At 41.7% G+C, this 14318-nt stretch overlaps 1 protein-coding gene across 1 annotated transcript in view; it reads right to left on the bottom strand.

The window, feature by feature from the left end:
- Positions 1–2515: 2515 nt before the first annotated feature.
- Positions 2516–14318, bottom strand: part of LOC110013682 (asialoglycoprotein receptor 2-like) — a 30743-nt gene continuing 18940 nt past the window's right edge. The window contains exon 7 of the mRNA XM_020700152.2: positions 2516–2870. Within this exon, the coding sequence (XP_020555811.1) occupies positions 2723–2870 (148 nt within the window). The 3' untranslated portion in view covers positions 2516–2722. The remainder of the gene's footprint in view (positions 2871–14318) is intronic.

The raw sequence follows: 14318 nt of genomic DNA, 5'->3' as shown, positions 1-14318 counted from the left end.
ACCCCCCTTCTCCTCAAAGCAGCGGTAGACGAGCGCCATCTTGACACTAAAAAGCCTTTAGTTCTCAAAAAAAAACATGTACATTTAAACATACATCGCATGCAGCTTTTCCCCCAAACGTTTTGTTCACAAAGATGTTTAATTTTGGATGCACTTTATTTCTTCATCTATTTTATCCCTGGTCATTTATTTTGAAAGCAGTTTCAATCTTAAATAACTTAAAGGATAGTTTCTAGCTACTTTATTTTTTTTCTGGGAGAATTTTATTTTTGTTTACACCACATTTGCACTAAATGGTGTCATTTATTTTTAACAAAGACACTATAATTTGTTCACAGAATTAATATCTGATTCACAGCTATTTTTTTAAATTAAGCAATGGCTATGGATTTGTTTTTCAAAAGTTAATACCAATATGCCTGGCAGCTGCTTGACTTATTCATTTTTTTATCCTGTTTACAGCAATTTTGTACCAAATTATGGCACTGCTGTTCATGTTCCCATCGTTTAAACCAAGTTTTACAGATATGTCCAAATGAAAAATTCTATTGTTTGTCAAAGACAAAGTATTACTGATTTTAGAAATGTTACACAGAAGTCTGTTATTCATTACACCAAATAGGACACAAGTTGTTTATTATCATGGGGAAATAGTTTCAGTTATTCAAGTTCTTCTGTCTTAAAGTTTGATGTATCGTGAGTTGTTAGAGACGAGTTATATCGATTATCACAATATCGCCATATTGTGATAGTATTGTTATCGTGAGCAATGTATCGCAAATCGTATCGTATCGTGAGGTACCCAGTGGTTCCCAGCCCTAATCTTACGTACCAACATAATAGTGGATGGTGATGGGTACATTTCATGTATTAAAAAACATTCATAGAAATGTATCAGCAGAATGCAAAAGTAAGACATCTCATAAGCTCAGCCTCCTGTTAGTCCTGGGAGTGTCCAAAGATCCAGCAGAAATGTTCAGATGAAGTAGATTCTTCTGTTAGAATGCCTGCTCAAATGGGTTTGCATGAAACATAAAGTCTAAAGTCAAACTTTGCAGAAAATAGCATCATAATCTCTAGAAATAACCCTGCAGGTTGGTTGGACTTGGAACATGGTCTAACACCTACACTTTTAGAAGAGTCAAAGGGTTAAAAAAAAGGGTGCTGAAGCTAAACTGCACATTTTTAGTTTCCATGTTGCTAATAGCAGCAGAAGAATATACCGTATTTTCCGGACTATAAGTCGCACCGGAGTATAAGTCTCACCAGCCCAAAAATGCATTATACAGTAGAAAAAAACACAGATAAGTCGCACTGGACTATAAGTCGCATTTTAACTTTCACAACCTTATATGACACAATCATAGCAGACTGTTTATCTAATAATTTCACAGTAATTTTTTCTCAAACTTATTTATTTATTCTTTTCATGAAGCATCATTGGCTAACTAATACTCTGTTTTCATCCTGTATTTGTAGAAACAGTTTTCACTTTTATTGCATTTCTGAATCTATGAAATCATTGGAAAATAAAATATTATGTTCTTAGCCTTCAAGATCTTACTGTAAAAAAGTTTGCTGATTCTCTGAGTCACTTAACTTACTCTTAACACTTAACATACCTCATACATCAAATTGACCCAGGAACATCATCTCTGTTCCTCACAAATGAACACAACAGGAGGGTTAACAATGTATTTATTTCAATTTATTTCTAATATAAGTCGCTGCGGAGTATAAGTCGCACCCCTTGCCAAACTATGAAAAAAAGTGCGACTTATAGTCCGGAAAATACGGTAGTTATGTGAGGATTACACTAAGTGCTTTATTATGGCACCAATCCTGGTCTCCTGCATATTGGATCCTACACCACCAATTCCTGATTAAAGCACAAAAGTGTTGTTTGTAAGGAACAGTGCCTTCAAATGTGTGGCTACATTGAACTTCCTGTGTTTAGTAAAGCAGATTGAAGTGAATTATTGATCCTAAACTCATAGAGCTTTGTGAGATTAAAAGATTTGTATTCAAACCTTTGATCATCTTTGTTTGCGTAGAATAAAAATTAAAAAAAAACAAATCTACAAATAAAAAAAATTAAAGGAAATTCCACTAAACTGTGTTTCCATTTAAAAAATTTATTTTGGATTTCAGCAAACTAAAACACTAAAAGCAATTTATTGTTAAAACACGGATCTGCAACCTGAGGCTCCGGAGCCACATGGTGTTCCTTTACTTCTCCACTGTAGCTCTATGGTTGAACAAAAACTAGCACTGCAGGTATTTAGATTTAAAAAAAATGTTAAGTAAACAGTAAGCAACTAGTGAAGTAAAAAAAAACAAGTCAAGTAGACTAACTCAAATGTTAAGCCTTTTACAAGAAATTAAAGAAAAATAATTGGAGGTCAGTAAATACAGCCAGAATTTATACCAGATTATAAATTTGATTATCTATTTTTTAACAAATTCAAGCATTTTTAAGTGGACCTAATTGTTTGAAAAATACATTGAGGGTCACTTAATTTGCTCTTATTTATTCTTGGTTAGTTAAATGTACACATTTCTGAGCTGCTTATGTTTTTTCATTGCCTTGGAAAAGGTAGAAGCTGATTTTTTTATGGTCTGATTAAAAGAACATTTCTTGTTTAAGTTTGTACCCTGTATGTAATATGAAGGGTTAAAAACATCTTGGTTAGATCTTAACTATAAATGTAAAAAAAACTTTTCAAACAAAGAGCATTTCTTCTTTTTCACAGATTAACTGCCTTGAAAGGTGACATGGAACATCATTCCAGTGTCCCAGAAATTCAAAATTGGTTTCTCCACAGTCTTCCTCTTTATCATAATCATCAGGCTGACCAGATCCCCAGAACCTGTCAGGTCAGAGAATAAGATAATTAATTCAGACAACTTTATCGAATAAGTATTTGTAGTTGTCTAGGAAAGAAGCATACACACACACACTCACACTCACACACACTTCTTGAGGAGCTTTCGTGTCGTAACATTTGTGGTTTGTGCTCCACAGTTAAATTCATTTGTTATATTTCTTCAGATTCGTTGCTTACTAAACTATCTGTACACAAATTTATTTTACTTTAGTATTTATTTTCTATTGAGTTCTCTCTGAGTCCTGATTAGGTGGCAAAGGGAGGAGCAGGACGAGTCCCTAAACATTTCGAGATGATGGAGGAGGAAAACAAAGTTATTCATTAGTTGGACTATTGTTTGTATTTTAAAATATTCTCTACTTGTTTTGAAGTATGAGTTCAGTTTTGTTTGTTAAAGTATTAATTACCAATGATTTACTTCTTTAGTTAATATTTAGGTTTTAAATGTTTTGTATTTGTTGTTCCCTTCCTATTGTGTCATTGGTCTGATCAGCCAGTATCAAATCTCCCTAATGTTTGCTGTTGGGGGGTCAGTTTTGGTTCAGTTGGTTTGAGCTTTTGTTCCAGATTCTGTCAGTTACATTTTTTTGTTAAGTTGGTCTTTTTAAATTTAGGCCTATGCTATGTTGGTTTTGGGTGAAATATACGACGGAGTTTTAGGGCCACGGTGATGAAAAATAATTCTGGCCAACATGACGAGATTAAAGTCGTCATGTCGACTTTAATCTCGTCATGACGAGAAAAAACTCGACACAAAGTTTCGAGAAAAAACTCGTCGTGTCGAGATTAAAGTCGAAATAAAGTTTCGAGATTAAAGTCGCAATGTTGCACGAGAGCAGTGAAGCTGAGTCTTTCAGGAGTATTTAGTGTTATGGCTAATGTTAGTGAGCTAGTGGCTTTGTACTTCAGAGTTTACGACAGAGTTTTATGGCCACCGAAAAAAAGTAATTTTATTCGGAGATAAAAACTCGTAAATTTACGGGAAAAAATTCATAGATTAACAGGGAGAAAACCCCGAAGTTGTCTGTTTATCGGAGCCTAGTTTGAAGATGAAATATGTGGAGTTTTTTGTGAATCTTTATTTCCGGATTATAGGTTTAAAACAAAGAGATTCTGAGCCTTCTGGCGACTCAAAATCAGATTATTTTCCGTGCAGCCGTCTTTCCGGGGTTCAGTGTCAGTAAAGCGGACTTTCATATGTAAAATAAGGAGCTCAGAGACACGTTTGGGTGCAGAGGATCGCTGCAGCCTTTATTCTCCTTTTCATTCACATAACCTGAAGTTCATCTGTCACATTACGTCATGAATCTGTCATCCGATCACCAATGCGGAAGTAAACAGTGTTACATACGCCCCCTCCTGCAGATGAAGCGACCCGTTTGATCATTAAAAAACAAAGATGAATGAAAATAGTCTGTTATATTAGCATTACAACGTTGAAAAAGGCAAAAAGTGCTTCTCCTCCTCAGACGGAAGCATCACACAAACATAGAGATCTGGGGCCTCATTTATAAACGTTGCGTACGCACAAAAGAAGGCGTACGCCACTCTCTACGCAATAGTTGAGATTTATAAAAAGCAAACTTGACGGGAAAATGTGCGGTCCTTCACGCAAGCTCTGACCCAGGCGTACGCACAAAAACGGGTGAAATGAGAAACTGCGACACCGTTGGCAGATGGAAGAAACACGTGAAAGTGAAAATGACAATACCGCCTCTCATAAATAACATGAAGACTTCACAAAGCAAGACTTACAATTAACAGCCTACACGAACACCCGTTTGATCGATCAGCAGTGAAACAAACAAAAAAAACACACGAAAATCACAACAGAAATTCAAATGAACATTTATTTGCAAAAAGAAAAGTGAAATATGTTCTGCAATATTGGCATGTTGTGCAATTCATCCTCATAAATAATATAGTTAACAGAACGAAATAATGTACAAAACTGATACTCCCGTCAATGTGTCCGTCTGGCGGAGCAGATATAGGTGCGGGCGTGCGGACGGACGGACAGACGTACTAATTGTCCACTGGGGAAAGTTGTTTTCATATTAGAAAATTTCTTCATAAGCTACGGAATTATGGTATTCATGCATATGCCTTTAGTTTGTTTTATTTTTGATAAAATAATGTATGGCGTATGTCTCAACCATTCAGAAAGCAACAAGAAATTACATTTGCGCTGAACAATTTCCCATTTCCACGTCGATTATCACCGACATCTGTAGCTTGTCAGATGTAATTAAATGGAAGGAAATAAAATGCCCCATCACAATGCGTAATGACGCACAATGGCTGATCTTGCGCTCTTAGAAGATGTGGCAAATGGAAGAATTCGGAGTGAACGCATCTTTAGACAGCAAGAAGACGTGCTGGCAAACGAGGACGACTGGCTTATGAGCCGGTTCCGACTTCCTCGAGCCGTCCTGTTGGACCTCTGCGGGCTTGTGGGGGTGTGTCACCCGGTGCATCTGGCGCGTCGGCGTCCCCCTGTGCCTCAGTCACCACTAAGGGATTCCCCAATTCTTGCCGCTTGTCTCTCATCAACCCCCCCCCCCCCCCCCCCCCCCCGTGGCAGACGTGCCAGACGTGTTTTTGCCTCGACTTTGATGTCCGACCATTTCTTTTTTATTTAACCACGGCCCGAGGTCGTGAGGCTACAGCATGTGCAGCGTCTGCCACTCACGTGGCTTTTTGGCATTAGTAATGCCCACACTGTGCCCTCCAAACAACACTTTTCTCCTCTTTTCCATCTCGCCAACGATAAATTCTACTTCACATTGAGTGAAGTCACGTTTTTTTGATTTCCTCTCTGTGTTTGCCATGGTTTCGCAATCAATGAATATTCATTTGTGGGCGTTTCACGGACTATTTATGGGCAACTATGGGTGTGTCATGAGGCCGCAAAAGCTGCGCAGCATTTAGAATTGGTTGTGATTTATTAAGGGAAAGATGCGTAGGATGTGCGTGCGCACAGTTTTATAAATCCGAATATTTCTGTGCGTACGAACGTCCTAGTTTTCATCCGTACGCCACTTCTGACGCGAATCCGAGTGCTCCTCTGCCCAAAAGCCCGCCGAGGTCCAACAGGACGGCTCGAGGAAGTCGGAACCGGCTCATAAGCCACTCGTCGTCGTTTTCCAGCAAGTCTTCATGCTGTGTAAAGATGCGTTCACTCCGAATTCTTCCATTTGCCACATCTTCTAAGAGCGCAATATCAGCCATTGTGCGTCATTACGCATTGTGATGGGGCATTTTATTTCCATCCATTTAATTACATCTGACAAGCTACAGATGTCGGTAATAAGCGATGTGGAAATGGGAAATTGGTCAGCGCAAATGTAATTTCTTGTTGCTTTCTGAATGGTTGAGACATACTCCATCCATTGTTTTATCAAAAATAAAACAAACTAAAGGCATATGCATGAATACCATAATTCCATAGCTTATGAAGAAATGTTTTAATATGAAAACAACTTTCCCCAGTGGACAATTAGTACGTCTGTCCGTCCGTCCGCACGCCCGCACCTATATCTGCTCCGCCAGAGGGACACACTGACGAGAATATCAGTTTTGTACATTATTTCATTCTGTTAACTATTATTTATGAGGATGAATTGCACAACATGCCAATATTGCAGAACATATTTCACTTTTCTTTTTGCAAATAAGTGTTCATTTGAATTTCTGTTGTAATTTTCGTTTTTTTTTTTTTTTATTTGTTTCACTGCTGATCGATCAAACGGGTGTTCGTGTAGCTGTTAATTGTAAGTCTTGCTTTGTGAAGTCTTCATGTTATTTATGAGACGCAGTATTGTCATTTTCACTTTCACGTGTTTCTCCCATCTGCCGACGGTTTCGCCGTTTCTCATTTCACCCGTTTTTGTGCGTACGCCTGGGTCAGAGCTTGCGTGAAGGACCGCACACTTTCCCGTCAAGTTTGCTTTTTATAAATCTCAACTATTGCGTAGAGAGTGGCGTACGCCTTCTTTTGTGCGTACGCAACGTTTATAAATGAGGCCCCTGGTCTCTATCTTTTGTTCTAACATGAGTCAGCAGGACGCCAGAGATGCCAGGCAAAGGGAAGAAAGTGCTTGGCAGAAAAAACGATTCAGAGCACTCCAGCACCAATTTCAACTCCTACGAATGGTTCAGTTCAGGTACATACCACCTCAACACCTGAACTGGATTTACCAGAGCCTGAACTGTCTAACCGGGGACCTCTGGAGACTGCTGACATTTCTCATGTAAACCCCAGTAATGTGGCTGACAATTCAACACACCAACCATCAGGTCAGTCCCATCTGGATGAGCAAGAAAATAGTCAATATGGCACCGACCTTCCTTTATGGTCTAAAGCGTTTTACAGTCACAGTCACCCATGCACATGTAACAAGTGTTAAGTTTATATCAGTTTAATTCCACCAAAATCATATTAAATTGTTGTTTGCATACATTTGCGCCAGTGTGTTAGTCTGTCTGAGGGTACTTGAACTCACCTAGGGCAGGCAAGCAGGTGCTAATGAGCGTGCGCACTCAGACTGCTGCCAGCTAAGGCTGAGTTAAGACGTGGATCTCCGTGTGTCCGTCCTTACTAGTTTTATTTTTCTTTAAATTGGTTGTTAGTTTGATGCAATCATAACTTACAAACTTATTGTTTTGTGTGAATTGTGTGGTGTCCATTTTCCGTAGTTTGTGTTGGTTCTGGATATCCTGGAGAAACTCCCGGACCTGCTGCGATCTTTCCCTGCCACAGTCAGGAGGCTGATTTGTGCACACCCCTAGCTCCAGTCTGCTTCCAGCCTGTACAGATTTGTTTTTGACAACTGACAATTTTAACCTGTTCTGGTACAGAACCTCATTTTATAAAACTGATGAGATTCACGCCAGTCCACTGGGCAGAAATGTTTTAGCTGCCAACATCAGACACTCTGTCCAGACATCACCGGCCCCCATCATGCCCACACCAGTCCAGACCTCCTCTTCATCCGTGCAGACATCGGTCTGTGGAAGTGACTGACTGGATGTGGTATCACCTCCCCACATACCCCAAGAAACTGCTTGAACCATCAACAGTGCTTCCTTGCCACGCCCTGCTGCCCCCCCCAGTCTATCCCATTAAGACTATTATTACAGCCAGGTCTTCCATGAGGGGACGTGGTGGGAGAAAAACAAACATTAACTGCCTTCGTCCACTAAAGGAAACACCAAAACCTGAGGAAGCAGCTTCCACAACCACTCCACCCCCCTCTTTTAAAATGACACTTTTTAACATTCGATCTTTGTACAACAAAACTTTTATTAAAAATGATTTTATCCAAGATAATAATATTGATGGTCTCTTTTTAACAGAAACATGGCTGAGCACGGATGCATCTACTGTTCTCACAGAGGCCTCTCCACCCAATTTTAGCTTCGTTTTTTTCAACCAGGGAGGGCAAAAAGGGTGGGGGTTCGGAATCTATAATGTCCAACTAAAGCCGATTTCATTAGATGAGTACCCCAGCTTTGAACATCACGCCTTTGTTTTTCAAAGCCCTCCAATTTTATGCATCAAAGTGTACAGACCACCCAAACCAAGCTCTGTTTTTATTGAGGAGTTTTCTGAGTTTTCAGCATCTGTCCACACTTCCTTTAACATGATTTTAATAACAGGTGATTTTAACCTGCATATAGACAGGAAGCCAGACTATTGCACCACTCAGTTCTTGGACTTGCTCGCTTCTCTTGATTTTAAACAGCAGCAGCCGACTCACAACAGGGGGCACACTCTTGACCTTGTCATCAGTCATGGTTTGCCTACCAGTGTGTCCACTGTTGTGGACCTGGCTGTATCTGACCATTACTGTGTGCTTTTTAACATCACTGGTTTTATAAAACAAGAGACCTCTGTGAGAACGGTGAAGAAACGCTACTTGACTCCTGAGGTGGTCGAAAAGTTTATTACATCTGTTCGCTCCAACCCTCCACCTGCCAAAGCCTACGGAGAGGCCGCTTTTCAGCTCTATGGCCCCCGTTTATGGAACAGTCTGCATGAGGACCTGAGAGCCACAAAGAGCATTAATGTTTATAAGAAAAGGCTCAAGACCCATCTGTTTAACCTGGATTTGAGCTAATTTTTTACTACTTTTATTTATTTATATGTATTTATTTATTCATTTTATCTTGTTTTATGAATTTGAACTCGATTTTTAACGCCTTATTTTAATTTACCTTATTTCAATGTTTTATTGTTTTTATCAAGATTTTTACTTTTTCATTCTCTTTTCATCATGTTTTAATGTAAAGCCCTTTGTGTTATACTTTTATATGAGAAGTACTTTGTACATAAAGTTTTGATTTGATTTAATTTGATTTGATTTATTTAGCTAGAGCTAATGTGCAGTTTTTTGGGAACCAGTTGAGCCATTTTTCATTGATGTTTAAGTAAACTTTTTTTTCATTGTTTTTGTGCATTTTTCAATTGTTAAGGGGGAAATATGGAAGAAACTCAGGAGAGCATTGTTAATTTTGGTTTTTCTGTTAACCAGGTACGGTGCAGTTTACTCATTTTATTGTGTACTTTTTGTTTTACTTTACATGCGGTCTGGGGAGGTGCTGCGTGTACTCAGACTGCTGCGAGCTGTGGCTGAGGGGGAAAAACACAGAAGAAACTGGACAGCGTTGTTAATTTTAGTTGTCTGTCAACCGGGATTAAAGGAGATTGACTGAGCATCCAAGTGTGGTTTTTTATTCACTGTAACACAACGCAGAGCAGAAAACTCCACCCAGATACAGTGGTGCCGTGACCTCTTGGATTCCAGAAGCATCAACGTACTTTCGATCACTGGGAAGAATAGTCTCATCACAGTTTTTCAAGTTTGTTTGGTTTGGAGTGATAATATTTTTTTGGAGTGATATTTCTGTCACTACGTTGCACACAAAAATTTCTAAGTTGCAAATGAAAATATGAAATATTTGCTTTTCAATTATTTTTTATATTGCTTTTAGTTTTTTTTTATTTTGTTGTAAAAAAAAAATTTTGCACTCAAAAACTTTTTGAGTTTGCAAAACACTGGTTACTAGGCCATAATCAGTGCCGTACAACTTGTTCAGCAACTCCTCAATCTCTCCTGCCGAGAGCGCTTCTCCCAACTGTTTTATTCTCTAGCTGCCGCACCAGCCCTCCTATTTCCCTTATTTGACCCATAGCTGAACCCCATTGGTCCAAAATAGCCAACGACAGGCTGAGCGACAGAACTGAAAGCCAATCAGCATCTCTGCTTGATTCGTTCAATGAACTCCGGAACATAGAACGCGACCCAACAGCCACCCAGTCCAACTCAGCCCAACAATGGTCCCCAACCTTAATGCGCCACGGACCAGATTGAGGTCTGGCGACATCCTTACGAACGGGCATTTTAAATGTGGTGGACTAACACTGTAGCAACGCTACAATAGGGGCAGGGACACGTGATAATACGTACTCTGCACTTCTGATTTGACATGCAAAATATTGTACATCACACAGCTGTCATCATCCTCTCCCCTTCCCACACTCATGGTGCTAAAAAGAAGTAAACACAACAGGATGAAATAACTAAGGGTGAAAGAACATATCTGCCAGATGAAAGGACCCGTAGGCAAAAAGAAACCCCCGTGCTCAACCCTATCTTGACCAAAACAGGCAAACGGGATTGATTCCCATAATTTCCTGTGCTGCCAGCTCAGAGAGTAACACCTGCGGCCTATGGAAAACCGACACAACAATACAACAAAGTAATATGATCTGACCTGCATGATGTGTTGGTTGGCGGAGCGGGCCAACCAAGAACTGGAGGCCGCTCTCAGGTGCTTGGCGGCCCAAAATCAATCGGACTGGTCCAAGTATCTGGTTTGGGCAGAATATGCCCACAACACCCACTCCTCTACCGCCACGGGCATGTCCCGTAAGCCTCTCTGGGTTACTCACCCCCACTGTTTCCTTCTCAGGAATTGGATCTGGCGGTGCCCTCGGTCCAGCTCCATCTTCAACGTTGTTGGGATATCTGGCTGCAGACCAGGGCCGCTCTTATCCGCACTACGGAGAGCAACCGCCAGATAGCCAACCGCCACAGGGGGGTGAGTCCCGAGTACCAACCTGGCCAAAAGGTGTGGCTGTCATCTCGCAACATTCCTCTCCAGGCTTCGTCCTGCAAACTGTCCCCCAGATTCGTTGGACCATACACCATTGACCGGGTCATTGACCCGACGTGTGTCAGGCTCCATCTCCCGGCGGCTCTCCAGATCCATCCCATGTTCCATGTGTCCCAGATAAAACGTGTCTCCGAGAGCCCGTTGTGCCCGCCGGCCACTTACCCCCCACCCGCCCGTCCCATCAATGGGGCCCCCGCCTTTACTGTCAATAAGATCTTGGATGTTCTGGGTCGTGGGGTCCAGTTCCTGGTGGATTGGGAGGGGTATGGTCCAGAGGAACGTTCGTGGATCTCTCGTTCGCTCATTCTGGACCATACCCTCATTGACGACTTCTACGCTGCCCATCCGGATCGTCGCCTTGGACCGCCTGGTGGCGGTCGTTGAGGGGGGGGGTACTGTCATGTTCGCTGTCAGCTACTCCTCCCTCCCCCCTCCTTCCTGTTTTGGACGCGACCAGCTGCAAGCACTCACCTCATCACTTCCGCCTTCTTAAGGATCCCCTGGATCTTCAGCCGGTGCCAGTTTGTTGTTCCTCCTATGGTGCATAGTCTGGTCAACTCATGTTTGTGACTATTGTCTCGTTGCTCTCTGTTCATTGTGACTCTCGCTCTGCTTCAGGAAATACCTTTTGGAAACTCACCTGGTCGCAGTCCCTTGGACGCCACAGTCCTCCTCCTGGGAAATCCGCAGCAAGATCCCTCCAGCCAGCCGCCGCTCCTCGCCTAAGAAGAAACCCTCTTCATCTCAACTCTTCATTAAATTTTCTAAACCTACCTCTGAGTCTGAGTCTCTTTCTGGGTTCCAGCATTTGGGTCATTCCGAACTCACGTCTAACAATGACAGGTAACCTATCACATGACCGAGAAGAGCGCCTTGGCCGGCGTCAAGAGTGACGTGGACGGATGCAACAGAGAATTTTTCAAAATAAAACATCTTTCAGATTCCGAAATAAATAAAACGGAAGTAATGTAAGTTATTTATTCTTTCTGTGCGGCCCGGTACCAAATGACCCACGGACCGGTCCGCGGCATGGGGGTTGGGGACCACTGCGCTACAATATGTTTAAAACTAAAAATACAAGTGAATGTGTGCATTTTGTGCGCTTTCAACACTTTCAAAGTACAATAAATATGTGGATTATTTTTAATAAAATTTTTATGCTGTTGCTAATAAATGATGAGTATATCTCACCAATAATGGGACTTCTGATGCTGCATGGTGATTTTGCTGATGGTCTTGTCTGGTTGATATGTGCTGAGTTTAAGTTTCATGCAGGCGTTGAGACTTCCATCCGTTTAACGTGATCCTAGGTTGGTCTGAATGTTCTTTAGATGTGAGAAAGACTGTTCACATTCAAAGGTGGAGCCAAACATTGTCAGTACAGCAATACTCACACGCTGCAGTGTGTTGTGAGGTGGAACCCTTTTAGGTGTTTTAGTTGCATGCTTTTGTGTGTTTTTTTTTTTTGCTGTTGTTCCACCTCACTGACATTAACTCCCAGACTGGACACACCTAAGACTGGACGCACTTGGGTGTCCAATCAGCAAATTGGTCACCCTATTTAAGAACTGGCAGTGAGAGGAGGGAGAGCAGAGACGTCGGCTGTGGGTGATGACAGAGGCAGACGACACTGGAGCCGGTGGTGTAACCAGCTGAGTGGGTTTTCCCCAGCAAAAGGGTACCTCAAAGCGACATGTACTCAGAGGCAAGGCGAGGAGCTCTGCCGGAGTGTGAGTACCACCCTCCTGTCTAGTGGCACCCCAAAGCAACATAAAGTTCGGCTGGGTCTTCTTCAAAGTACATGGATACTGGCAGGATCTGTTTTTATATTGCAGGTGGCTGTTTTAGGGACTAACCTGCTGCACCTTTGAGTGGACTGTGGTGGCTCAGGAAGACCAAGAGAGGACTGTGGCCACCTGCAGGATCTGCCTCCCCCTGGTGTTTTATGGACAGTTTTTCCATCATTTTTATTTTTGTCAGCACATTTTTGTAGGGTTCTCTTTTATTGGTTTTAATTGCTTTTTTTAAAATCCTTTTTAAACAAAGGATTTTAATTGTCATGGTTTAAAGTGTTTTACTGAGCTTGCTGTGATTCGCATGGCTTTTACTTGATTAAATTGCAATTGAACCCTTAATTCCTTTCCGGCGTTTGCTGTGTGGTGCTCTTCCCCTGGAACCTTTTGCAGTATTCATTTAGTAGGCCCCCCCATTTGGCAAGGGTGGGGGCCGACACAGTGTGTGGTATGTGACGGGCAGCGTGTTCTAAGTTTTGACAATCAGTGCGCCATTCACCTTGCTGCCTGGGCCCACTACCCCTCCCTTTTGTCCTGCTCACACATCCCATTCCTGCAGCTGCGCACTCTTCTCAGAGACGGGAGCACGCTATGGAGTTAATTCAGTCTCAATAATCAGAAATGCACACAACCTGTTTTACAAATGCACACGCTCCGATTCACAAATGTCATTCTATGCAAACGTGAAAAATAAATTCGGAAATACACACCCTGTGTTACACAAACACACAGATTGTGTTTCACACATGCACACTAAATGTTTTACAAATGCACAATAAGTGTTTCTCACAAATGTGCACACTGTGTTTTGCAAAAAACATTTTAGAAATTCACAATAAATGTATCAGAAATACACAGTAGGTGCTTCACAAACATGATTTTTAGGTACACATGTGATGTGAACTCACAGATCATTCGAACTGCAGACTGTGCATTCAAAACCCCGTTCTCGTTTGTGAATCTCCCCGTGTGTGTGAGAGATTTTTCTACGGTGAATATTGAGACTCATCTGACGGAGCAGGTCAACTAATGTCACCATTGGCTAGTGAATCTGTCAATCAAACTCATCGGCAAAGCAGGCGGGTTCGCTTTCAGCCAATCGAATGGCCCCTTACACTCCTCACTTTCAAAGTGACGAGGGAGGGAGCTGTTCAGCACAGCAGTTGAGAGGACGCGGGCGGCAAACATGGCGGAGAGTTCTTCCGAACGGGATCAGTCTCAGCCCGTAAGTAATGCATTTATTTGATCATTCCCTCGTTGTACGCCCTGTAATGTTATTGAATACTAAGTTGAAGCGTTCTCCTTTGCCAAGTGACATGTGTGAATGCTTTATGAACACTTCAGCCGAGTCGTTTGCAGAGTATCCCCACCGCTAGCTTAGCTTTGCTTTGCTTTGCCTGTGCGGTAAAATTTTTTTTAATGGTTTTAAAGCGGGGGAGGACTTATGGTTTTGTCA

This window comes from Oryzias latipes, chromosome 21 (genome assembly GCF_002234675.1).
Source record: "Oryzias latipes chromosome 21, ASM223467v1".
NCBI classification, from domain to species: domain Eukaryota; kingdom Metazoa; phylum Chordata; class Actinopteri; order Beloniformes; family Adrianichthyidae; genus Oryzias; species Oryzias latipes.
The sequence above is the reverse complement of the archived record's forward strand: the minus strand, read 5'-3'. Positions and strand labels throughout refer to the sequence as shown.